This window comes from Plectropomus leopardus, chromosome 17 (assembly GCF_008729295.1).
Source record: "Plectropomus leopardus isolate mb chromosome 17, YSFRI_Pleo_2.0, whole genome shotgun sequence".
Lineage (NCBI taxonomy): Eukaryota > Metazoa > Chordata > Actinopteri > Perciformes > Serranidae > Plectropomus > Plectropomus leopardus.
In genome coordinates this window covers 3,645,338-3,673,303 of record NC_056479.1, presented here as the reverse complement: position 1 = coordinate 3,673,303, position 27,966 = coordinate 3,645,338, and the positions used below count along the sequence as shown (strand labels likewise).

The 27,966-nt window shown below is 38.5% G+C and overlaps 1 protein-coding gene across 6 annotated transcripts; it reads left to right on the top strand.

The window, feature by feature from the left end:
- The first annotated feature begins 269 nt into the window (after positions 1–269).
- LOC121956458 (oxysterol-binding protein-related protein 6-like) lies at positions 270–26,066 on the top strand. 6 transcript variants are annotated; one of them, XM_042504680.1, is made up of 24 exons: positions 270–376; positions 9,882–10,101; positions 10,926–11,069; positions 12,596–12,649; positions 12,795–12,908; positions 13,637–13,804; positions 14,136–14,277; positions 14,491–14,609; positions 15,014–15,103; positions 15,233–15,383; positions 16,331–16,464; positions 17,982–18,074; positions 18,480–18,660; positions 18,753–18,827; positions 19,965–20,179; positions 20,275–20,412; positions 20,823–20,886; positions 20,978–21,056; positions 21,171–21,315; positions 21,492–21,642; positions 22,351–22,477; positions 22,623–22,745; positions 24,919–25,069; positions 25,285–26,066. In XM_042504680.1, the coding sequence occupies exons 2-23, from the start codon at positions 9,934–9,936 to the stop codon at positions 25,025–25,027; spliced, it is 2,784 nt and encodes a 927-aa protein (XP_042360614.1). In that variant the 5' UTR covers positions 270–376; positions 9,882–9,933; the 3' UTR covers positions 25,028–25,069; positions 25,285–26,066. The 6 variants fall into 6 exon arrangements, with proteins under 6 accessions (XP_042360614.1, XP_042360613.1, XP_042360616.1 ...); XM_042504681.1 differs by adding an exon at positions 8,129–8,259 and having other exon boundaries at positions 271–376; positions 24,919–26,066; XM_042504679.1 differs by having other exon boundaries at positions 24,919–26,066.
- Positions 26,067–27,966: the final 1,900 nt, after the last annotated feature.

Sequence of the window (27,966 nt, the reverse complement as noted above, 5' to 3'; positions counted from 1 at the left end):
TAGGATTTTCTTTTATTTAAATGTACCTTTCTGAAAGTGTAGTGAAATATCTACTTTATCAACTTTATCATTGTAATGGTCAAATAAATCATATGCAAAATATAAATGAAAGTATAATTATTTGATCAAAAATATCCCAATCCTACTAAAAGGTTTCTGACAACACAAACTGAAGGTTTAATCCAGAAAAAAAGAAAAAAAAAAGTTTTCCCGTGATGCACCTGTGCTGCCGCTGCACCTGCAAAACTGTAATCTGTGCCACGCGCGCTCAGAGACATCAGAGCAGAGCGCGCGCGGCTCCACGCAGGTTTGAGGAGGTGTTTCATCAGTTCAGCCGGTGGTTTGCAGTCCGGACGCCACTTCACAATTAACACCGGTGAGTTTAGAAAAATGCTAAAAAATTGTATCTAAATGTTTGATAGCAAACTGTCTTTTTAAGCGGAAGAAACTTTTAAATTGTGTTTGATTGGACTGGGGCTTTTGTGTTCACGCGCGTTGTGACGCTTCTTTTCGGCTGCAAGGGAAAGTAAGATGGCGCATGTTTTTTTAACTTTATATTTATCTTTTTAAAAATGACAAGCTGTCACATAAACGACGTATTAAGACATTTAGGCTTGTCCTGTTTTCGTTGTTTTTCTGTATGAAATTCAACAATACAAAATATCTAAAGGTAAGAAAAATCTAAAATGTTTTTGTTTTTTTGTCGCTCAAATTAACTGCGTTATAGAGTTTTCTCACACAGTTCTTGTGGCGGTTCTTGGGGTGTTGTTCACGTGAACCAAACCTGTTTCTAAGTCTCCTACCTGTTCCCATCACTCACACACACACACACACACACACACCCTCCCTCCTGTCTGACTGCCTGTGTGCTCTTCAGGAGTAATTTGGGTGTGTTGTCTTTTTTGGTGGATTTCTACACTGTGTTTGCTGCTTAACTCACACTGAAAAGTGCTCTGTTATTAAAACGTTTTATTAATTTGTTCTGCTTAACATATGTACCTCAGTTACATTAGAATCACAAAGCTAAGCATCTCTTTTCACAAACAATACTTGGTGATTTTTCAAAAACCCAGATTGCGGTTCACTCCGGCTACTTTAATTTCCAGAAACCTCAAAACCTTTTGCTATTAAAATGAAGACATGGTCCGTCTCTTGTACAGAATTAAATTAATTTCTAATCCAGCTGGTTTGAAATTGGACATTTTTTTGTAAAACTTAAGCTAAGTAGACTACCATAAGACTTCCAGGCGATTATACTTATATCGCTGAACTCTTATATATTTGGGACAGAGGTCTATATATGAAGGGCTTTTAATTCCTTTCATGCACAACTTGCAGATGAAGATGGAAAGATGGAAATACTATCAAATTACTTATTTAGCCTTTAAAGACCTGGGTTTTTTACAATTCAAGAACATGAGCAACAGAAGATGAAATGACTCAGAGGTTACCAAGAAATCCATAAGAAAGTACAAGAAAATTTGCCCAGAAAAACACACAAACAAATGATGAGGCTAAAAAAATTACATTAAAGCATTAAATGATTCAGCATGTCCATATTGACAAAAGTTCAACATACACATTGTATGTGTGATCTAAGCAGCTAACTAATGTTAACTCAAGTAGCCAACAATCTGGTTTTATATACTTTATAAACTTTAACTGTATAAAAGTGAACTGCATGGTAATATGACCAGTAGAAGTGCCTGGGCATTTAATTGTGAGAGGCTTATTTTTTTCAGTTTAACGGTACATGTTTTTTTTTAAGGCAAAATGTATAAAATTGGCTCAAGACCTCAGTGTAGCCTTATACACAACTAGGACTGCACCTGAATTTTATTTTTTTATTGAATAATCTATCAATTATTTTTTGGATTAATCAATTCATCTTTGATTTTTTTAAATTTCAGTTGATCTATCTATTATTTTCTTATTACTCGATTAATATAACAACAAATTTACCGAAAATTACATTTAAAACTTGTCATTTATTTTTCAGTATTTTATTCAATCATGTTCAGTCATGACAGAGTATGCACTGCAGGGCATTATTCTCCAACAAAAAATAGCCCAGTCTTAACTGGTAATCTGTTTTACAGTCTGATATAAAGTCTCTCTAAAATAAAAACTTGTTCCATTCAAGTAAAAGGAATGCAGTGAAATCTACATTTAGCAATCCAACAGCAAAATAAATAAAACAATGTAAAATACAAGTCACTTTTAGGAGGAGTAACAAAACAGTTACTCTTTGTTGAAGTAACAAACCTCAAATCTAGCAGTTCAACAAAACATCTAACAGTCAGATTAGTGCAATTTTCAAAACACTATAACTTTTCAGAGATAATTATAACTAGTTCATTCTTTCTGCATCAAAATAGACCAGCCTAACTGGGCCTTAGGCCTGTTTCACACAGCGTGCATCATGAGAACGTGAGCAGGTTGAGCGTGTTGTTTTTTGTTTTGGCGCCCATGTTATCAAATGAGAGCGTGCACACTGACTGCTTGAGCAGCGCTTGTCAGCTGCAGGACATCTACAGAAACGGTGACTTGTCAATTTTTTGCACATGACGTGCACATTTGGCAGCAGAAATAGACTGAGAAGATGATGTTTTGATGATTATATTGACTCTTTACCACTTTTTACTGCAGTTTAAAAATCGTTCTGTCACAGAGATGAGGAAATACAAAGACGGCTGTTTTACTCCAATGTCCCGCTTCCCTTTTAAAGCAAAAGCCATCTGACAGCACCTCTGTGGACAGAATCCCATCAGTTGCTGATACAATGCATTTTATTTTGAAACATTTACAGGACCAGATTGTTGGCTGTGCAGGAGCTGGCACGACTTCATAAATGAGTGGAATATGTGCTTTTAAATACAGAAATACAGCAGTCATATCAGCAGGCAGCAACGGCGAGGCTGACATCTTGCGCTCATGCGCTGAGTGAAACGGACCTTACATCCTCCTTGCGACGTGTCGCCGCACATTACGTGAACTGCAGTTTTTCGGTAATCGATTGCGTCAACACGTCGCCCCAGCCCAATAAACAACATTGTTCACATTGTACAATTTCAGAAAGGACATATGTCATTTGCCATGTTTGTTTGGATATAGAAAAAGAGGTGCAGCTTGAGCTGAGAAACTCTTTTTACTGTGCAACAGATGGAATACATTTTCCTCAGGACGGTCAGAGGCAGGGTTCTGATTTTTTTATTTTTAAGTTTTTTTTATCCACTTGCCACTGTGAGTGGTGGATTCCAAAATCTACCACCTACTTAATAGATTACCATTATTGTTTTTGGCTGGTGAGTTTAGCAAATTTGGCAGCCACTTGCATGTTTTACCAGTAACTGGCTAGTGGCTGGTGCTGATTTCCAACCCTGCAACACACACTCTCCCTAAAAAAGAGCATATTTGCAAGTTGTACTTGGTCTTTGAGTTAGGATATTTGGTCACACTGTCTCCAAAAATGATTGCATATTGCTGCTAAATACTCGCAGTCTGGCGCCCTACATTTAGATATTAATTATATTATAGGCTTCTAGAGGTTTATTTTGTGGAGAAGGAGGTCTTGATGCCTGGTAGGGCTGGGTGTTGTTTAAGTTTTATTACTAGTGCAAATAAAATACTTGTGTTCATCACCAATACAATACCTTTTTCAGTACTTATTTTAAAAATGACAGCCATCATGGAAAAAAAAACCCAAAACATTGTAAGAAATGTATCAAAAGAAGTTCTCTTATGTTTACTCAGTGGTCTAAATTAAATAGTCAAAATTTTCCACATTTTTATTTATATCAGGACTATCCAATTTGGTTGTGAAAAAATTTGTGAATTAGTCAATTGACAGAAAATAAATATACGAGAATTTGGGTAGTCAACTAATTGGTTAAGGGCAGTTATCAAGCAAAAATCTCAACATTTGATTCCAGCTTCTCAGATGTGAGCATTTAGTCTTTTTTTCTGTTGTGTATTATTGTATTTTTGTGGTGAAATTGTTGGTCAGACAAAACAAAGCATTTGAACCCATGACCTTGGGCTCTTGTTGTCATAAGCATTTTTACTGTTTAAGACAAATTATACACTAAATGATTTTACTTAACTAATTTGAAAAAAGAAAATCTGTCAAATTAATTGATAATGGAAGTAGTAGAACTCACCTTTTTGCATGTGGGTGTAAGCACAGTTTTGGAAAAGTAAAGAAAATCAGTCACATGTGGCCGCACAGCCTGAGCATGTTGCTCTGGCACATTCCTGGGAGAAGGGAGGGAGTGAAGCTGGAGATGGAGAGCGAAAGAGAACCGGTCTGATCAGGTTTTAGAGGTGACATCACCTAGACATGAATGTGAAAGAACAGATTGTTCGTGACAGCAATTCCCTTAAAGAACATACCATGATACCATCTGCCTCTGTTTTAAATCTGATATTTGGTTTAGTCAGGTTGTACCATTCTTTATCTGCTATGTTTGGTGACTTTCTGCAAGTGTTGCTGTAGATCTGGCGTTCCTCTTGTTTTTTTTGCCTTGTGTCATGGTTCCTTTGGTGACCTAGTCTGGTCTGCCATCATGCAGGATGTTTCAGCTGGTTTCTGCAGGGCTCCTGGAGGAGTCGTAAGCAAGTCATTCTATACATGAGACCGTCCTTTTGAGGACACCATTGTTTGACAGTGTTTCAAACTGAAGGATTTGAAGTGGAGCATCTTGTTCCTGACAACATCTTGAAACCGGCAGTGAGCTATAGGAAACCTATTGTTGAATGAGTTCCCAGAATTCAAACGGTAAATTCTTTAGCTGACACATGGCCTTGTTTTGTGCTCCAGGCATACAGCTTTGGAGGTGCTTGTTAAATTGTGCTCTCAACGCTTATCTCAGTCCCTGCCATCATTCTGGTCTACTGGTCAGACCACATACCTCTCATGGTTGTTCCAAACTTCTTCCCCGGTCCTTAATAATGACTCAACAGAAGTGTCTTGTGCTATGACTTCAAATGGAGGTCAGTTAGGGCACATTGCTTGCAGTGTCTGAAATTGTTTTGACTCACTGGTCACTGTGGCTGGTAGATTTTAAAAAATCCACCGGCCAAGCATGCTTTTTTTTTTTTTTTTTTTCCTGACCTAAATGATGAATTGTCGTTTTTGTTTCTCATACACCTTTGTTTCAGTATGTTCCATTTGAATATTATATGTATGTATTATGTTGAATACAAACTGAAATAAACGACTAAGCAAAATTATTTAAACATATTGAACAACTGAATTTTACAGATTGAATATTATCTGGGATAATTACCAACACACTTATCAATCAGCTGTGATATAACAGCAGTGTAAAAACAGACATAAGTGGTGACTGTATGGTATGATTGGAAGTAGTTATAGGCCATTTAATGTGAAATTAACATCATCCTGATTAAACATATATAGTGACCTGTTCATTTATATTGTGATCTGTGGTTTTATAGAAGCTTCTTTTAAAGCCACTGTGGAAAAATTGACCACAAAACACCACAGACACATTGAGTAGTTCAGTGAGAGCCACAACCAGGCGAATAAGTTAAAAAATATTCTGTCTCAGAGTTTCTGCATCACTGATAAACTGTGGGCTCCTGTGGGGAAACATTTTTTTTGCAGTGCTTAGAAATATACTGGAAATGCTTGATGTTGTTAGGAGGCGTTGATGTAACATTACAGCACAAAAAGTTGTATCAAGTGTATTTATAATGCTTTCAGCTCATGTGCTGACACTGATTATCGAGTGACGCTCCTCAAAGATGCTGAAACTCAGAATATAACCTGCTCCTGACCGGGTTAAGTTTGCCACATAAGTTACCGTGGCTTTAGACTCAACACACCTCGCTGAGGCACTACTCTTGCTCGGTGGTACACCCCCATGTTTTCTGTGACATCATGTATGCTGCCTTCAGGCACAGCACAGTGGCACGCAGAGAATTATATTTAACAAGATTTAAGCTCTATGTTTTTTTGTTCGATTGCAATATGATAGCTCATCTTATTTTTTTGTTTGTAATGCGTACCGAGCCAAAAGCATCGCACCGAATGATTCAAAACAAATACATGCATTGTTACACCCTACAAACAGATACTGTATCTAAGGACCCAAAATATGTGCAAGGTGTGATACCAACAAGGGTAAATTTAAAAAAAAAAAAAAGAAAGATTATTTAGCTAAACCAAATTTTGAGCCATAACTTTACAGGAACTTTACAGTATTATTGAAAGGAGCCGTTGTGTCTTTAATTTACATAACAAAACAGATCAAATATTTGAGCAAACGGAGCATGTCAGTGATCTTCGTACGGGTGTACATCAACAATACAACAATGCTCATCATTCCATGTTAGGAATGTTTTAGTGCGTGAGTAACCACGATGTAATCACATGGTGATGTGCAGTGCAAAGCATCTAGCGAATGTTTTGGCCCTCTCTCTGCTCCTCCTCCTTTTTCGGCTCTAACAGTAAGGAGAACTCCCTCCAAGAACCAACCAGTTTTCTGGATGTTTGGCAACTAGGAATTAATTCCAGATGTTTCATAACCGTGGCTCTGATTGAAAGCGCATACCATCATTCCTTTCATACTAAGTGTGACGTAAAATTAAGCACTTGGTGCGTTCCAGCTGCATAATATGCGGGCAGGAAATGCCCGGATGTAAACTAGAAAAGCAAGAATTTCTGAGTATAAGACATGAGCTTACTGGACAAACTCACCCACCACAAAATGCATTGTGGCTCCTCAATCTGCCCAATGGTGGACTGTGACGAAGAGGGTTCAAATAACTAACTGTTGGATAAAATAAGTAACGCTGAGGTAGAGTTAGGAGGAAGAAAGTGGGAGCTCTGGTCACAGCTTTGTGTGTTCTGTCTTGTTGCATTTAGTTGGGTCAGACCACATGCAGATCTCAGAAGAGCCTGCGGTTACTGAGAGTAAGAGAGTTGGGTTGTGTTCAAACACAGCCCAACTCTCTAAAGTGCTACTGTCCAAAGATGTAGAGGTCAAACAAATTGCTGAATCACCAGCATTAGAAGTAGCAAAGATATCAATGGTCAGGTCACAGTAACTATTTAAGGATTGTTTTCATATCAGTGAAATAATTAACACATAGATGGAAGGGAAGCTGTTGTTTTTTTTTCAATGAATTCATGGTATTTTGAAACAAACCCCTCCAGACAGCTTGCAGAGCACACTTTCTCCTTCTACCTGCACCATGACAATGGGAATACCTGGCATGATTGGGATTTTACAAATTTGCATGTTTTTGTTTTCTGGCTACCAAAGCCCGTGAAAAGCCCCAAACCAAAAGTTGTTCGGTCTGTCAATATTTTCTAATTTTCCTGCCCTGTGTTAGATCCCAAGCTATAGCCTACATGCTCATAAACAAATGTGTAGTTTCATTTTTTAAAAAATGTTTCATTTTTTAAAAAATGAAACCACAAACTACAGTTCAGATCAAACAGGTACTGGTGAATTTGTTGGGGACTTTTTTTCAGCAGCAGTTTAATCCACTCTTGGGGACTCTTGTTGGATTGAATCCAAATAAACTGTGTGTTAATGACACTATGAAATGGAGGAAAAATATATTTTAGACTTTGTATACACACAATACTTGTTAGTAGTCTGCAATGAAAATATATGTTGAATATCACTAGACTTATGCCTAAACCTTTGTTTCTTTGTAACTTTCCTAACAAAAGTAGTTTTACTGTAATATAAAATGTTTATTGTTGATGGTATTTAAAATAGTGTGATTTAGTCTTTGACCTTTTTAAAGCACCCTCACAGCTAAATTTGCTACTTTTTGCCTTTTGTGGGGCTCTTATTTTTCAAATGCAGCCAGCATCTGCTGAAAACACATCTGTTTGAGATCTTGTCATCTGCTGAAAACAGATCTGAACCAGATCTTGCCGTCCTTGTGATGACAGAGCTGGCAGGCCTGTTTGGTCAGGTAGAGAGAGTGCTGCTCCTCCAGCCCCGCCCAGATACCCGCTGGCTTTGATATGCACCAGTCTGACAAGTGCATCAACAGTCAGGTGTGACTTTGCTCTCAGTGTAACACAGTTTCTCGGAGGATTTTGATGCTGAAGGAATGTTACCTGGAACTTTTCTTTTTGCAGTGTGTTTTTTCTGTTGAACAGGAACTGTGAGGGGAATTTTTGTGGCTCTACAATTGGTCTCAAGGGAAATTTAAAAGCAGTTTCCTCTGGACTACTGAGGGAGCAGCTTGTTAGACACCAGGCCAACACAGGTGTGTTTTCTTTGTTATTGTGTCACCAAAACTTTTATAATTTAAACTTCTGCCATCAGGTGGCTTATTATGATTATGCTATGGTCATCAATAATACCACTTTCTGTAGTTGTGCACTCTGTTTTATGTTAAGTGTTGGAGTAGGCCATACAGATATATAATCTTCTCTATGAAATTTAACCTCAAGTTAGATCTATAAATATATGTATGTGAGTGTGTAGTGATATTGTAAATTTGAGCAACATTGACTGCAATTCCCTAATTAACTTAGAGATATTGCAGTGTAAATGGTGAAGTACAGTTGGCAAATTCACATTTATGTTGTCATAATGTCCATATCTAGTTAAGGGCAGCAGGTCAGTATCATGTGATCATGGCTGCCAGCCATCAACAGTATGCTGCCACGACACGAGAATCTGGTCAGACTTCTTGAGATGTTCCACTGGACTTTACCATTAAATACTTCCCCTTACTGACTCTTTCCACCTGCTGAATGAGAAAAGGAAAGGCCAGCAAGGGGGAGTAGTGAGGGGGTTACTTTATTGTTCCAGAGGAGCAGGAAAAGCCACTGGATTTTCAATGGGCCATCTGTTGATCTGTTGACTTTGGTTTCATGCTAATGATGCATTTCATTGTCTGTCTGTCTGCTTGTAGGAAGTCTGAATTTCTAACTTCCTATATCAGCACTGACTAAAGTTAAAATTGAGTTTTTGTGTAGTTGTTAACTTTTATGAAAATACCTTTCTTTCTCCATCTTTTCTGAAACTATAGCCACACAGCACTAAATGAGATGGACTGTTTGGGAAAAAAATCACTCCTCAGCCCCATTGTATTGCTTCTAATGGCATACCCGCACATGAACAAAAACAACCAATCAGAGCTGAGGGCTCTCCAACACAGTTGTCAATCATGTCAGGAACTGCAGGTAGACAGTCAAACTTTAAGTGCATTGTTTAGCTGTAAAATGACAATGTGGGTCTGGCCTTGCTTGGAACTTTGCTTGTCTGTTTTCAACATGGCAGCCGGAGTCACAAACTTTCTCATTTGACAGCTGAACATTACACTAAAATATGTTTCTGAAAACATTTGAGTTGAGGAAAAAGCAATGCAGTAGCAGAATGTTGATTTATATTTGTATTTGATAGTTTGACTGTGGTTTACTTTCTATGATTGACAGCTGCGTTGGAGACGGATCGGCTCAGATTGTTTTTTAACTGTGAGCCGTGGTAGATGCTAGTAAATGCCATTAGAAGCAATAGGAGGACTATCTGTTTCATTAATGTAGTGACAGTTTCATCAGTTATGATGAAAAGTTACTTTCCGGAAGGTTACCAACTGAAGCCAATATACAATGACCAAGCTTTAGAACTTAAGACAAATAAAGTGCCTTAATAAAGGCCTTATCATTTGTTGAGTGCATCCATCAAGGCACATCTCATATGATGCAAACAGCTGAGTAAGAAAATGGTTTTAAAAATGTATTTATTTACTTGCTTTATTTATCGTAAGATGGCTGATAACATCATCAGCAAGGTGTCAAAATACCCTAGACTGTTGTTTTTAATTCTCAATGTCTTTATGATTATCGTTGTCCTGACCCTTTTTGTTGACTCTGTCCTCAGTGCTTTGTACTTTGAGATGAGAGACAACCTGTCCTGAAGGTCCTCTCACTCCATGCAACGCTATCCTTATCCCATTGTACCAATGGACCCTCAGGTGTGTCCGCCACCTCTAAGCAGCAGCCAATCAGTGATCAGCGGTCTCGACAAATCCCCAGCTAGCACATTCAAACCTGGCCACTCACGGAGCAGCAGTACCGGCTCCTCCAAACATTCAAAACAGGTAGACCCACAGTTGCACAGCCTGACTGGACTGTGGTGGTTTCTAAAATTAAGTTCATGATTAACAATCTACTGGGTGCTAAAACCTGAGCAAACTGGCTTGATTTCATTCAAATACATGAGAAGAAAGCAATGAACAACCTACGAAAAAATGACCTAAAAAGTTTGCAAGAAATTAGTAAAAAGTACAAGAAAATTGCCTGAAAATAAGTAAAAAAAACAAAACGAGGTTTATAAAAAGAGGCAAACAAAACTTAAAAAAAAAAATGTTCTAATAATTCTGTAACATAATTTAAAAAATGTAATTGTTATATCTAGCTCCCCCCATTCTTTCATTTTGTCGATCGTGTCTTCACAAGTTGCTTATTGCCTTTATTTTTCATGTTTTTGAGAAAAATCCCACTAATAGGCTCAGCTTTCAAAGGGTTAATCTCTATTTGATCTATTGTGTTTTGTATCATTCTACAGTGACATTCTACAGTACACTGGTGACAGATCTATTCTGTCACCAGTGATTCCTCAGTTTTTTAGGTCCATTCCCATTAGAAAAATGTTTCCTTTCAGTCTGCCTGCTAAAGTTTTGATAATGTTTAAATAGAGCTTTGCCATATGTCAACTCCACATGTTCACACAATGAGAAAAAAGGGACACTGTATATACTTTCTTTGTCTTAACTTCAGCCTAGCATGAAATGCTGTTAAACATCACAAAAATGGATATTCATTTTCTTTTGATGCCAAATTCACATACATTGGAAGTAAAATCTCCAACTGCTCATCGCTAAATTTCTTAAAAATTAAAGTGTTTCCTCATTGTCTTTGTCAGTCTCGTAACTGGGAGGTGATGGATGACTTGCAGCAGCTGGACATGTATTCGGTTCCGGGCTCCACTCTGGACCTCAGTATCCCTGGGATCTGTGAGGGCTACTTGATGAAGAAGAGGAAGTACCCGCTCAAAGGCTGGCACAAGGTGAGCACAGCTCAAAATGAACATTTTATCTTTTCTGCTCTGTTTACTCTGGATTCTAGTGTTATTACAGGAAATCATGGTTATTCAACATGTAAATAATTTCTGTTTAACCTAAGTTAAACTGTAGCGGAGATGTTTTACCTCTTTAACCAATCAGCGTTATGCAATTCCAGTCTACACTGCATCTTTTTTTTTATTTTTTAAATTCCTCAGCACCGACTGTTGCTGGTGAGGCCAGAGCAATATGCTTTCAGGCTGTCTGTCCATCCCATTTTCATCAACACACTATCTGGGAAACGCTTTCAGGGTGCTTCTTCAAATTTGGCAAACATTTGGACTTCAGGATGAACACATTTTCCCACGAATTACACCATTAATGACAAATTTCATACAAATGTCTAATAGAGTAAAAATATGAGGTGATGACTTTTTTTTTAATACAAAAGGTCAAAGGTCAACTTCACTGTGACATATTGTTCTCCAAAACCTTTATATTTATTATTTACTGTCACATCTCTGTAACAAGCTAATCTGGGGCATCCACCTTGAAACTGTGGGTCTGCGGGGTTTTCTGAACCTTGTTGGTATAGAGGGGTAATGTATTGTTTCTTGATTAACAACTTGAAATTGCGACATTCACCATGTTTTCTTAGTTGAATAGTGTACAAAGTATTATGACCCTTTCTTTATAACAAGTAACAAAACTATACTATTAGTACATTGATGTCCCAGTAGTTAACTAGCTAGCATGCTAATATTAACTTGTTTCTGCTGACACTCCAATATTTTGACATATTTTCTTGTCACTCTCCACCACCTCCATTTGTTGACATGTGATGCCTGAAATGTGAAATGACCTAAATGATGTCGAGCAGTGAAGTTGCTGCACTTGTTTCTGCTCCTCTAAAATCTGACAGCGGCAGGGTGGGAGCCTGGTAATGGTGCAGTGTTCATTTTATCTGATGACCTGTTTGATTGATGGATAGCATGCAACTTGAGATGTGAGCAAATCACAAGTGTCCATGCTTTTCTGTCTCCATCAGATAACTGGTAAATATCATCGTGGTAATACCACTGATACCATAGATGTGTCCTTATGTAAACGCCATCGATGTCTACTGACATGACAGGTTGTCCCATTTCATAGGAGAAGATTTCAACTTGTTAGTTGGTTTAAAGGGGTAAAGGATCATTCAAAAACAAGGGTGGAGGTAAAAATAAGAGGGATTTGGGTTCAATACATTTTTAAAGTCTAACTACATGTATTACACGAGTCTGAACAGACATGGATGTAAACTGCAATTTTACTAGCTGGTGCGGCAAACAACCACAAGGCCATGATTTTGGATTTACAATAGTTTGGGCATTGCTGCTTTTGTTTGTGACAGTTAGAGACAGACAGGAAAGGCAAGAGAGGGTGAGGGGATGACTGGAAGCAAAGGGGCCCAGTTTGTACCCCACTCGTACCCTAACGGGGCACCCCTTTGTTTTCTTTCTGACATCTCACTGTTATTGTTCCTTTTCAGAGATACTTCCTGTTGGAGAAAGGAATTCTGAAGTACTCAAAGACGCAACAAGATGTAAGTCATAAACAAAAATGTAGCTGCCACATAGTGCAGTGACGGAGCCGTCTGCTGTGTTCTGTTGATTCTAGTGTGGTCTGTTTGAATTGATTAAATAGGTAATAAAATTCTGTTTGAAACATGCTTTGTGGTTGTGTTTCAGATTCAGAGAGGGAAGCTCCATGGCTCCCTGGACGTCAGCTTGGCTGTAATGTCCATCAACAAGAAGTCCAAAGGCATAGACCTGGATGCTGGAGACAACCTTTACCACCTCAAGGTACCCTACACAACATTGTTCAGAGCAGTTTCAGGACCTCTGAGGTGATTAACCCTTTAAAACCTTGGTCGTCATCACTTTTCTTGTGCTGCTCTCAGATGTCTTTTGTAAGTAATTAAACATTTTTAATCTGAGCAAATTTATTAATCGTAGTAGTATAGTTATATATATATATTCAAAGCAATGGAAAATTGTCCAGAGACCTATATTTATATTTTTTAGAATAAGATATTTAAACATATTGTACAGAATTGTTATAACTTTAAGGAGATTTCAGGTCATTTTCTTTTTTTTAAATTTAAATTTTTTTTTTCAACTTTCCCATTTTTGTTTGTTTTGGTATCTTGCTCATTTGTAGGTAGTTTTCTTGCATTTTTTAAAATGTATTTTATTGTTATTATTATTATTATTATTACTCATTGTCTTCTTCCTATGTTTTTTAAAGGAATCAAGCCAATTTGCCCAGGTTTTAAAATGTTAACAACATTCAAGGCATGCTGCAGCAGGTTGTCATACGCACAACTAAACTTCAGAAGAATATAGTTACTCATGCTTCACTTTCAGTAAAATCTAGAGTGTCCCAATGAGGTTAACAAGCAGACATCTGGGTATTCTTCAGCCAGCAGTAAACTTCATATTTATTGCTTTCCCCCTATTCTTCATTCTCGATTGTATTGTCCTCTTTTTAATTTATTTTGTTGTTTTCTCTCTCTTCTCCTCCCTGTTAGGCAAAGAGCCATGACATCTTCTACATATGGTTGACCAAGCTGTGTGCCCACCGTGTATTTAGGAAAAATGAGGCAATGAGTGTCCATCATGGTGTTCTTCACGCTCTCTCCATGGGCCCGAGCACCATGCCAGCCATGGCCACTCTCGCCCAGACCAACAGAGCTATGGTCAGTAAAGAATCCCACTCAAGTTAATGTCGCACATTATTAAAAATGGTAACAACCACTTAGCACAAATCATAGTGTGATATGCTCGATTGTTTAATGGCAATAGCTCTTTAACACCATTATATGTTAGGCTTAAATTGAATATCACCTAACTCTGACGAAATATTTTTTGATTGGTTAGTGAGTGAGGAACCATTCCAGCATTATTTATTGTATTACCCACAATAATAGTTGTGTGATCGCTGTTTAGAAGAAAAACAGACGTAAATGAGAATTGATTTTTCTGTCATTGGTTTAAATATGACTAACTGTAGCCTGTTTGATTGCTCAGCCTGCTCACTATGCAAGCTCAGCTTCAGTGTACCACCCAGAGATGGGAAGCCCCGCCCCTGCCTTCAGCACCAACCCAGCAGTGACGAGCAAGGTGTCAGCCTGGCTGCAGCAGACCCACGACATCGATGCAACCTCCAATGGTGAGAAGCATCTTTAGCACTGAGCCACAGAGTGAATCCTGGCTGAGAGCCCTATTTAATCAGATTTAACAGTGTCAGACTCCATACATACTAGATATTAAAAAACAGAAATATGTGTTGACTCGATTTTTTTTTTTTTAGCTGTTGATGAAACAGATACAAACTTTATTTTTAAATTTACTTATTCACTAAATTTTGACGTTTGACCCTCAGAGCTGGTACGTTGTCAGACGGAGCTGACAGAACTTGCGCAGCTCATCCAGCGCCTCAATTGGCTGGAAGGTGGCCTGCCAATCACAAACACAGACCTGGAGATGCGAATCAGCATGCAGGTCAGTAGTCTGGTAACATCTGTCAATGTGTGTAATTCTTCAAATATTATTTCACTGGGACAATAATAGTAGGTTGAGTCTTTGTTAAATGTAATCTAATTAATTTTAAGGCTTTTTAAAATTAACTGACAATGTTGATTAAAATAAGATAATATAATACTCAGTAGATCCTCAGGCACAAGAAGAACTTGATTAGAGATAGGGAAAGATAATAGTTTGAGTAAAAAGATTACTTTAAGCATGGAACATGAAATCTTGCAGGACTCAATCACTTTTCAAAGCAACATTAATGCAAACTGACATCCCCAGATAAAATGTATTGATGGCATCAAAGGCAGATGATATATTTATTTTTACCTCCTAGTTTTGTAGATGAGCTCTGATCCTGTTGGTCTCTGTTTTAGAATCTCTCCCTGGAGAAACCCAAGAGGAGGGTGGGGAAAGGGTTTGGTCACTCCAGGACTTTGTCCCGTGTTGAAGCCATGGGGGGGGTGGTAAGACTGACTTTAACTTCATATGCACTGATGCTATTAATTGCATTTTGTTGCATCCTATGTGCAACAAATGAAATCTTTCAGGCAGATATTATACCATTCCTCTTCTCTCTGTTTTGTCATTTATAGTTCACTTCCAGTCACCTGAGTGGCAACTGCAATTCATCAGCGTCTGTTCAGTCCATCCCGGACTACGTCTACTCTCAGCTGTCCAACCCTCAGGTCACCTCACCTGAAGCTAAGAAGCTTCACCAGGACATTTGCGCTGCTTCTCAGAGGGGTACGGCCCTCCCACCTCACAGCTGTCCTTCTCTCAATAGGTTCAGTTGAGTTAGTTTTAAATGACAGTTGGCTGTTTTCAAGACGGGGCTCGATACCATGACATTTGTCCGAATAAATTTCTTAAATTGTCAGTTATATAAATTATGAATGTAAGCTAAAGAAACTGTCAAAATCGGCCATTTCTAAATGTCTTTAGGTTCTAGATACTTTAACCCTTTGAAACCTGGATCAACATCAGTTGTATTGTGCTGCATTCAGATGCCTTTTACAAGATTTTTGACCCTTTGTGACCTGAGAAAATAGGTTAGATTTCTTTTGAATACATGGGGGGAAAAGGCAATGTCTAACTTGGCAAGAAATGTCCCATAGACTGCAAAAAAAGTAAAATGTTTACCTACAAATTAGCTTTTAAAAAGAGCAGAGCTTATTAGAAAACTACCATAAGTAGGGGAAAATGTCCTGAAAACTGTATTAGTAAAAGTATTAATTAAAAGTTAATAATGTTATATTTAAAATGATCATAGAAGAATTACAATAAAATATATGAGTAAAACCCCCCTTTTTTCATGTTTTCAGGTCATTTTCTTGCTTGTTTTTGTTTTTTACTTTCATTTATTTTATTTTTTGCTGATCTTCAGCTAGTATCTTTTTGAATCATTTTCTTGCTCATTTTTGGGCCATGTCTTGATAAGTTGCTTGCTGCTTGCTGCATTCTCCCCATGTTTTTTATAAGAAATCAAACAAAATTGCTCTGGTTTCAAAGGCTTAAATTAAGATCAGTTTTTTTTCTTTTACATTTTACTAAATCAAACAAATTTGAAAGTAAAAAAAAAAAAAAAAAAATCCTACCCTAATACCCACTACTCTGCAGCTTTCATGTTTGGTTGCATCATCAGCTGGACTTTGTCTTTGTAATTCATCAAGTTTCTGATTGTTGTGTTACAGTTCACGCTTCTCTCAAGTCCATTCATGAGGTTTTGACCTTGGAGAGAGAGAGACTGAGGCAGGCCTGGACCAGCCCAGACCTGAGGCACAACACCTCACAGCAGCTCGCTTCACTCTGCAGTACACTGTCTGAGGTAACACACACACACGCACACGCACACGCACACGCACACACACAAACACACACACACACACACACACACACACACACACACACACACACACACACACACGGAGGGGAGATGGGCAACATAGAAACAAAACTGAAAAGGACTGTTGTTCTTCTTAAAGTTATAAATCCGATGAGAAAAGACAACCATGCAGTAGTGTTTATGCTTAACTCTTTCTTTTACTGAGGCTCCCAGAGTTAAAAAACTGATTATTGGTACAAAACATAAGTATCGGCCTGCAAAAACACAATGGAGGCCAAGCCCTCGCTGTCTGTTGGTGAGGTGCTGTGTGAAACTGTTGAGCAGGTTTGGGCTGTTTCTAGGTAAGACAGGCACAAGTTACCACAGGTGCTTCCTGAAGAAACACACCTCAAATCTAGCTCTCCCTATTTCCACACACACAAAAACACAAATGACATGATCACCCAGTGAAACAGTGCAGACTTGTCAGTTAAGGGGGTGGTTAATTCCTGCTGTCAAATTGACGGCACCCTGTAACCCTTCTTGTTTGGTGTGGCATGAGGTGTCTTCTTAGGTGCCTGCTTGGTGTCTGTCCATGCTGCATGTGACTGTCTTTTTCAGCCATTGGGACATCAGTTGCTGTGACTGTTTTTTTTTATTTTGTTGTTGGTTGCCTAGCAGGTGGCTGTCACTCCACATTCTCACAGTGAGCAACACAGGAAACATGTAATCCCTTACAATTTCTGTATTTAGAAGAGAAGGAAGGAATATCTTTTACATGACAACAGAAAAAAATTTTTTTTTTAAAGGAGCGCTCCACCAATTTTCTCTTGCCTGTTTACTGTTAGCTCTGTTTGTTGTCATGAATATGTTGTACACAAAGTTACTAGTTAACAGTTTGCAAGGCTGGTGTCGAGATGCCTGCCCGAAAGTCATGGCGACCTTTTTAAGAAGGTGGTAGAAGGAATGTAAGAGGGAGGCTGTGTTTGCACGGTTGAACGAGTCCGCTGTGCAACATTTTGAAAAAACCTTATTTTGATGCAAAGAAACAAAATAGCACAAGCACCTCCAGACGTTCCATTTTTCCATATTTTGATACAATAAGTGACACATTAGGGTGTGTTAATTTCAGTATGCACGGCTGCATGCAAACAGTAATATTAGTGAAATATTCATTTTCAGTAGCCATGTAAATAGCTTAGTGGAACTATTGCTTTTTTCAGAATGAGGATACAAAAGGGACAATTTTGTGCATTTATTCTTAGTCAGTAACACATTTAGATACAATAGTAGGGGTAGATAATAGTAATAGTGGCAACATAGATGCAGTTTGGTCATCCGGCCCTGCTAGCAGTTGGACAATCAAGTAACGCATTGATCAACGCGACGTGCTGTGTGAATGCTCGGGAGTCTGCATAACATTCTGACTGTTTATTTTTATCTTCTGTGTTTTCCATTTCCTGTGTCTTGCATGGCTGGTCTGTGAATGTGTGCATGTGCATGTGCATGTGCATGTTTAGCTTGACATACAGTCACGTCTGACCAAAGTCCACTCGCTTTCCCTGTCCTCTGACTCTTCTGAAGAATCCTTCTGCACCGTCCGTCCTGACCAGGTGTGTACTGCGTTGTGTGTGACAGACAGTTTGTATTTTTGTGCTTGTCGACTTCATTATCTCGCTGTCTCTCATTTGCATTCATTTTTGTGTTATACATGAAATTCAGTAAAAACGGTGGGGAAAATGTTGACAATGTTGACAAAGTGACTCTTCCCTCACTCTGTTAAAAATCCAAATGAATGACAGCATCTTGTGGTTAGTGTGGCTCTGGCTAGTCACTTTACGCTCTTCACACATCTGTAAGAGCGAAACAGCGCATGTAGACATTTCGTGCAGGTAACAAAAGTAGCATGTTTCTTTGTGGCTGATACTCCTCATCATACTCTTACTATGTACAAACTGTTCACTTGAAAAACAAATATATCATTTGAACCACAAATTCCTCCCCGCGCTCCCCGACAGAGGACACCATCTATGGGTCGTCACAGCCACCGCGCACCCTCAGTGGCAGATTCCATGGCAGAGTATTTTGATGCCAGTGAGGTGATTGTGTGCGAGAGCTCATCAGAGGCTGAGGCATCGGATGAGTCAGGCCTCAGTGACATCACCACCACCAGCAACTCAGAGCCCGAGGAGGGACACAGTGAGTTTGTGCCTACCATCCAGTAGCACTGAGACCACATCACCCAAACACCAGTCCCAAGATGAACTGACTTTCTCCTCTCTCCTCCTCAGCCACTGCGACCCTCAATTACCGGGCCAGTCTGAACAACGCTCCTGACAGACCCAGCCCTGTGCCCGCAAATACTGGTAACACCATCTTTGCGTTGTCTCCCATCATATGTTGAATGAGTGCAGTAATGTCTGCTGTGTATCCAGGCCACCACTTTGGTCTGGCCTCCTCAGTTGTGATTTTAGATCATAGATGCAGAATGCTGCTTCCTGATGGCACAGTGAGAGGACACGCTCAGCAGTGCTAATGGTTGACATTTATAAACAGTTAACACTTTTGTTGTACAAGCAAAATAATTTAGGCTATTAAGCTATTTGGTGTCACTTTCAGTTTTAGGCAAGCTTTTGATTGTAATTAATTTAAACACAATCAAGTCTTTGTCATCCAGGTTGCAAACAGGGCTCAAATAATTGCTGATTTCTGCATATTTTTGTTTCTATCTGATGCTAAGGAATATCAGGGTAGGTATCACTGATTTCCAACAGGTATATAGTATTTGCAGTAGCCAAATGCATGTCATTAAACTGCTTTAATCTCTTTTGCATATGAGTTTTGATTCAGTGCTAATTTTGTAATTCTATTCCCTGTTTGAAGTGTTAGAGAAAATATTGTTGACTATGAATTTATGTATTTCATTTTAGTATGGACCCCAGTAAGAGTATTTGGGATCCAAATAAATAAATAATAATCATAAACACGCACAACAGTATAATGTAGGAGTCTTCTAATATTATCGGTTGCATGTGGTAAATAATAAATAAACTTCATACACTTCATGTGCCAGATCTGATCTGAATAATTAGAAAGCTGAATAGCAACTTCATTAAAACAGCATTACAAAGTGAGACACAGAGTTGAATAGAAAAAGTTTTTATGAGTATCAGTCTGCCCAAAGAAAGCATGGAAATACAGAATAGCGATGATATAAAGTTTGCAAGAATGACTGTAAACTATCAAGTGCAGTGCTGTTCAAGTACAAATTTAAATGTAAGGCTCTCCTGGTTCAGAAACATTGGGGAACTGCTACCATAGACTATGCTTCTAAAAAAAGCAGCTCAGTTAATAAATCTTAGGCATGACATGTTATATTCCCATATTGTTTCTGTTTATGTGATTTTACGTTGAGCTTCCTCTATGCATTGTTGACCTATGCAAAGCCTTTCGGGATGTTCCGATGTCCTTTCATTAATCTGATTTGTCTTGCTGCGATCCAGGTCGTCGCACTACCCTCCCCGCCCCAGGAACAGACAACAGCCACATTGGCATCATGACCATCCTGTACAACAACATCGGTAAGGACCTGTCCAGAGTCTCCATGCCAGTCGCTCTCAATGAGCCAGTGTGTTTGCTGCAGAGACTCAGTGAAGAGCTGGAGTACTCTGAGCTGCTGGACATCGCAAACCACATTGATGATCCATTTGAGAGAATGGTGAGTTGGTTTACTTAAATTCTCAGCCAGCTGGAGCTGAGATACAGTTGACTTCAGTGGCAAGGTCACCAATAAGAAACTATCTGTGTTCCCAGGTTTACGTGGCAGTGTTCTCCATCTCTGGATATGCCTGGGCATCTTGGAGGTATCGCTACAAACCCTTCAACCCTGTTCTGGGAGAAACATACGAGAATCACAGAGAGGAGCGAGGCTTCCATTACGTCAGTGAGCAGGTAACCAGCACACGGATATACAGACATCACAACCAAATCTTAACCCCTTAACACAAGAGCAAATTGGCTTGATTTCTGTCAAAGGCATTAACAGAAGAAGGCAATGAGCAACTTGGCAAAAAATGGCCCAAAAATTATCAGGAAATTTACAAAAAGTTATGAGAAAATTAACTGAAAATAAGCAACAAAAAAGAAAAGTTTAAAAAAAAAGACGCAAGAAAATGACCTAAAGAACGTGGTTAAAAAAAGAAAAATGTTGAAATTATGCCGAAAATATGTTTGCTTTTGTAGAATAATTCTAGAAGTACAATGATCAGATTTCCGAATGAAATTTTCTTCACATTTATCCCTTGATTTTTCATAATATCACATAATATACTGGAATACTGTGTAATAATTTGTGCTTTCAGGTCAGCCATCACCCACCCATCTCTGCCTGCCATGCAGAGTCCGAAAACTTCACTTTCTGGCAAGGTAGGAGCTGTGTCCTCAGAGAGGCGTGCTATATCCATCTGCACTATATGAGTGGAGTCAGCTAATGGTCTGCTGTTCTGTCTGCTCTCAGATCAGAGATGGAAGAACAAGTTTTGGGGGAAGTCGGTGGAGATTATCTCCTCTGGAATGGTCAATGTCATGCTGCCCAAGTGAGACCCAACTTCATTTAACAACAGTTTAAACTCTGTAAAGCCTAAAAACATGTGGAAATATACAAAATATATAAGTGAAGTTAAATTTTCTTGTGTCAATTGTGTTTGTAGGTACGGGGATCATTACGAATGGAACAAGGCAGTGACATGTATCCACAACGTGCTGAGTCAGGACCGCTGGTTGGAGCACTATGGTGAGGTGGTCATCAAAAACACAAAGAATGATGCCTGCACCTGCAAGATCACCTTTGTCAAGGTCAGTGCACACGCACACATGCACGCACACACGCATACTCACACCCTCATTTAAGCAGTTCTCCAGTCCTGATTGTATCTGTTACTGCTAGTTCAGTTAAAGTCAGAGTAATGCATATGGACTTTTCTTGCCCTCTTCTCCCATTAACCACTAGGACCTTTCCCTCTCTATTCCAGTCTCGCTACTGGAGCTCAGACAACAGTAAGAACGAGGTGCAGGGTGTGGTTCTGGACCAGGCTGGAGAGGTGGTTCATCGTTTCGGAGGCCTCTGGCACGAGGGCATTTTCTGTGATACCTTGTCCACACCAAAGTGTATCTGGAAGCCCAGTGAGTAACATCCCCCCCAGTCTCAGCACTGGAGAGAAAACATGATTGAATTCCTGATTCAAATGTTTCAACAGCAACCCCTACAGAGCAGACAAGAGGGAGAAGCCTGTGTGAAGTGAATAGAATAAACATTGACATTACATTGGTCCAATGATCATTTTCAGATTACATTTACAGTTCCACCACTGTATTGTACACGAGCACAATAAAAGCAATAGATTCATACCGTAGCATAGAACAGAAGTTCTAACAGTTATGACAGAAATTATACAATTTGCAAACTCCTTTTCATGCCACACAAACAATCATAGGCCTTTTCAACAGAGAACAAATTTCTTTTTTTTTTCTTTCAGATTTACATTTCCAATATTTTTAACTAGCGCCTTGTGTTAGGGATTATGGTAGCATGTGCATGTGGTGGCCCAACATGCTGCTGCACCCGGGACTGGATCCCAGTTTTGGCAACAGACTGCCACACAGGCTGTAGCTGCACATTTTGCAAACACAAGATCCATCCAGAGCCTGCAGTGACTGTTTTTGCGAGATCATGCAAGCAGCTGATTTACTGCTTAATTATTTTTAACGCAAGAAAGGTAACATAAGTAGCTAAAAAAGTGTAAAAACATGGCTCCCTGGGTTTGTCGTCCTCTTGTCCTCCCCAATTTTTTGAATCCACCGCTGACATGCATGATGTAATTTCCTGTTTAGATGTGCAGCCTGATGACCACGCTCAGTTCTACGGCTTCTCCAGTTATGCCAGAGAGCTAAACGAGCTGACGCCTGAGCTGCAGGCAGTCCTTCCACCTACAGATACACGCTTCAGACCAGACCAGAGGTACAAACCTTATTTTTATTTGCTGAGACTGACATATTTGTTACAATATTTAATATTTCGTTACATTTATCTATAATAGTAATGTTTCAGCCCAGTTTCTGTGGCGATCAGTTGTTTAATTTTCTGCCTGTCTTCTCTCCATCAGGCTCCTGGAAGAGGGGAAGGTAGCAGAAGCAGATAAAAGGAAGGATGAGGTGGAGGAGAAGCAAAGGGAGAGAAGAAAGGAGATGGCCAAGAGAGGGGAGGAGCACATCCCAAGGTTCTTCAGGTGAGGAGCTCTACTTAAGAAGCGTTGGAAAGGAAGATTTAACATTTAAATGCAACCAAATGTTGCCTCATCCCTTATCAGTGACATTTTACAGGATAACTCAAGTGATAAGGGACTCTCAAGAGACAGATAAAAAACTAATCACAATAAAAACAGAGATATCCTGACCTTTAATGCCTGATACGATTTAAGATGCAGACAGTTTAGAAAGATCTTGGAAAAAAAACACAAAAGACGTAGTACATTTTAAGAAATATTTTGTTGTTTGAAACTTGTCAGAGACATTCCAAAATTGAACTTAGATTTTTATTTGTGATTTTTAATGTGATTCCAAAAAAGCTGGGCCAAAAAAAAAAAAAATCAGGGCCATGTTTACCACCGTGTGACATTTTTTTCTTTTAAAACTCAGTTTTGGGAACTGAGGACACTCAGCCAGTATTTTTGCTCATATTTAATAAAACCCATAATATTTTTATGTTTTGATTATGTAATCAATAAATACATTAAAATAAAGAACAGATCATCTGTTTCATATATGAAAATTCATTCTATTCTAGCTTCTAACATTCCTTTTTTATCAACACCTGAATTTGTGCACTTTCATCAAAATAACATTTCGGACAAAGAGTGGAGAAAATTGCATTTTTTTGAAAGAACGTCACTTTCAAGAGCGAAATCAATTTATTTTATCCTCTTTTTTTCTCATGTCAACTTGAACTGCACAAAAATGAATACTGAAAATAATATTCAGTTTAAGTAGTGGAACTTTACCAAAACTCTGCATATTTACATATTGTCTAGCTTGTTGGGAGTTGGCAGGAATCAATTATTTAGATATCGGTATATTCTTTAGGGAGGTTAAGCTGACAGTTGCTGACAGTGGTGTTCTGCAGTTACTGTGAGCAGCGAGCATGAGAATAAATGACGATATATTTGTCCCTAGTTCCCTGATGATCTGAATAAGTCGCTAAATGTGTCTTTTGTTGCTTTGTAAAATAACATCGCTGTGAGGCCGTGAAAAGCCGCTAATTAAGCAATATCACACGAGAGGGAGTGATGTTTTGCTGTATATCATCACGGCTGTGATTCGGTCTTAGAAAATAACCACAGCTGTGATGATATACAGCACAGCACACAACCTCGGGTGTGATATTGCTTTAATACAACAGTTCTACAAGCGCCTTTAATTTGTTAATATTAACAAGCGACAACAGATTATGTTTTTTTTGGCTCCGCCGACACAAATAGTTCTGCAATCGCTGGATGTGACAGCTGTTGCCTAGCAGCGCATAAACATTTTCCTGCACGCTGCTTGCTAATCTGTTAGCTCGGTCTTCATGTTCTGCACAGAGCAGATGTTTAGTATCATGAGCATTTATCTCTGTGTTTTCAGTGAAATCACAATCTGTTAACCGACACTTTGTGAGGTTCAGATGAGATGGTTTGATCAGACAGTTCGTTGCTCCAGTGTGTGTCCACTCACTGCCGTGATCTCCGTCACCTCGAGTCCCGTATCAGACAGCGTGTGTGTGTGTGTCAGTGTCTCTCAGGCTGTGGATAGTGTCAGACGAGTGTGCCCTGTCTCACTGCACATCCTTGTAACATCTGTAACAGCTGGTTTACTCCCAGTGACCAGTTTACCGAAACCCGTCTGTCACAGCTGCCCCCTCCTGGGCCTCCTCATAACTTTTAGTAACTCCAGTGCATGTACAGTCAGCTCAAACCACACTTTAATAATAATTTACACTAATTAACAGATTTTGAATGGCTACGAAAAGGAGTGATACATGCAGAGTTAAAAGTTAACAGTCCCAGTGATGTTGTACTCCTATAGCACTTGTGGAATGCCTCTCGACCAATCAAATTGCTTGGTCAGAACTAACTGTTGTATAAATAGCAATAAAGTCAGAAAGTTAGTAATCATCTCTTTCTGTTACCCTGGGATCATCTAGTGCATTTTTTTTGGACAGGGAAATGTTGTTATTTGAACAATATCAATAACAGCCCCCCCGCCTCTTGTATAACAGTGAAAACATGGATTGACAGAATATCCCGTCGACGGCGGGGAAGGTTTGTGCGGTGATTGACGGAAAATCTCATCAGTTGCAGGAAAAGTGAACATTTTCCCAAATATTGCTCAATAGTCACAGTTTTCTTTTGTTCATTTCTTCAGGAAATCTGTGGATGAGGCGGGCAGAGAGGTGTGGCTGAGCAATGGCACCTACTGGAAGCTCCGCAAAGACCCAGGCTTCGCCAACACTGAGAACCTGGACCTGTGGTAGAACACAGCACCAAGCTCTGCACTGAGGAGTGAAACCAGCAAGGTGCTAAACACTTAGTATATCATAAAGGGAAATAATACACCCCTCAGTTAGTAAAAATGATGAATTGTTCCCATGTTAGTCCAATAACCTGTGCATAGATATACTGTAGTAACTCGCCAAAGGAGATCTAGTTTACTGCTTTCATTACTGCGAGCATGTCGAGGAGCGTTTGAAGGCACACATGAACCTCTTACTGGTTTTTTTGTGCCATGCAGAGGTGAGGTGCCACTATGGAACAAATGAAGACTGAATCTGATGAAGCCGGATGTCCTTTCAGCCTTCGGCCTACCTCTGAACCGTGACAGAGACCTTAAATATAATCAATCATGATTCAAAAGCAAATCTGAACTTGAAATCCACTTTTTTAAACTCTTTATCGCAGCCCTTGAGAAGAGTTTTTCAGGACTGAGGGCTCTCTGTATGTAGTGTTTTGTATCATATTGGCGGGATAAATGTTATATAATCTGTTATACTTTTGTTAGTTTTAACATGTCGATATTAATATTTTTAGTAACTTTTTATGACAGTTATGATAAGTTCAGAAGCTTGCTTCCTGCAGAGGGATCCAGAACACACAGAGGGCTACTCTAGTCCTTGTGGGGTGTATTACAGGTGAACTGGTGCTGTCCTGCTTTCTTTCTCAGTGGGTCTTACTGTATAAACTTGTGTTCATTTGTAAAGCTGGTGGTATTTTGTTTTCTTTCTTTTGTTAGTCTTGACACATTGGTGGTAAATAGTTTTTCTAAAGTATCCTTTTGCTGTCATGTAAGCGTAACCTTCTCCAACTCTCGCCGGTATGATTTGTTGATGCTTAAAATGAGCTGACAGGCGAGGATTGTGCCTCCTGGACCTTTACTCTATCAGTTGATGCAATGAAGTATTTTTATTGATGTTTCAACAATGGATTTTAATAAGGAAAAGAGACAACTGTTAAAACCCTGTGAAATGTTTTTTTTTTCTTAATGGTTTTGTTTCAAATAAAAGGTTCTATAATCAATTATGTTTTTCCTCCTTTTCAACAGAGAGATTCTGTAAAAGCTTAGCAGAGCAATGGATTTCTGCTCATAATGTTCCTGCCTGACCATTTACAAGTTGAGGTGGTTTCAGTGTAAACTACTGTACAGGAAAAGATCGCTCAGAGTACACTGTAACACACTGACAATTTCCTCATATTTGTTTAACATTCTTTTGGCAGTAACTTTTTCACTCGTATTTGGCAATTTAGTGTCCTAATGAAAAATAATTTATCCAAACTTGAACTGGAATACATTCATCTTAAATGCACTGTGCATTAGTCCCATCTAGACAATTCCTTACAGTCCCTAACAAGACCTTTGTCTCTTTGGATGTTGACACACCGCTGGCACTGTTAGACATTAGCTAGTGACACTTTATATAAGGAAGTTTTTTTTTGTTTTTTCCTTTTATATATTCAGGGTGTATATAGGGTCTTAAAAACCATTGAATCTTGGACAAAAAACACTTGAAACCCATAAAAAGAATTTAAAATTCTCACCATTTTACAATGCACGATGTTCAGTAGCTTGTTTAATTTGTTTAAAGAGGTTAAATGTCATTGTGTAGGCGCTTAGCTGGATTCTGTGGTTTAAAAACCACCATCCTATCCAGGCTTGCAGCTAGCACTGGCTCCACCCTCTTGTCCAAATATGGTCTCATTTGGCTCCAAAAATCCAGTTGTGGAAAATAAGTGCATTTATTAAAATACTGTACTTAATTGCAGGTAACTGTACTTAAGTATTTCCTTTTCGTGCCACGTTGTCCTCTTACATCACCCCGTTTCAGAAGAAAATATTGTACTTGTTACTTCACAACATTTGTCTGAATGCTTTATTTACTTTACAATTTGGATTTTTGCAAAAAAACGAGTTCATATAATATGTTTTGTAATACATTAAATCAACAGTTTATACAATCACAGCTCCAATGATTAATTGATTAATCTCTCAGTTCACAGAAAAAAAAATCCAACTATTCTGATAAACTAGGTTTTTTTCTCTCCATTTTTTGTTGAGTTTTTTGGGTGTGTTTTTTGTAAAATAATAAAATAATTCAGTGTTTTGGATGTTTTTTCCTGCTACTTTTTATGATTTTTTGGGGGGTGATATATATATATCACCCCCCAAATAATCATATATATATATATATATATATATATATATATATATATATATATATATATATATATATTACCTGTAGAGCTTTGGGAGAATTCTTTTTTTCATTTTCTATTTTTTTTTAGGACTTTTTAGGTCTTTTCTACTTTTAATCAGTTTTTGTTTTGTCTAAATTTTATTTTTTGTCTTTTTAAAAAAATGTTTTAAGTTTTGGTGTTTGTTTTTTCTTAAAAGTATTTTATAGGTTTGGGGGTGTTTTTGTTATTTGTTGGTTAATTTTGGGGGGTTTCTTGTTCGTTTGTTTTTTTTTTTTTTAAATAATCTTTCTGCATTGGGTAAATTTAATTTTAACACTTTAAGAATATTTTTCTGTTTACGGAGTATTTTCACGGGTGGTATTAGTACTTTTACGTTAGTAATGGATTTGCATACTTTCACTGCTGCAAAAATCCAAGTCCGCGATGACCGATGCTTCAAAACGGAAGTCAGCAAAACCAGCAGATGACTTCATGGGGTCTACCGCCAATGACAGCCTATAATTTAGAAGTGGTTATTGATTTACGGTCAGCAGTCTTTTCAGCAATAGCCAATCAATGCATTTCCATTATGATGATCTCTCTATAAAGTAAAGCTCATTGTTGGTGCGTGCTGGATTTAAATTGCCCTCAGGATTGACAGGAAATATAACCCAGTATTACTGTTTGTAATTTAACTTTAATAAATAAACAAACTTTATCCTTATCCTGGGTGGATTAAGTTAGT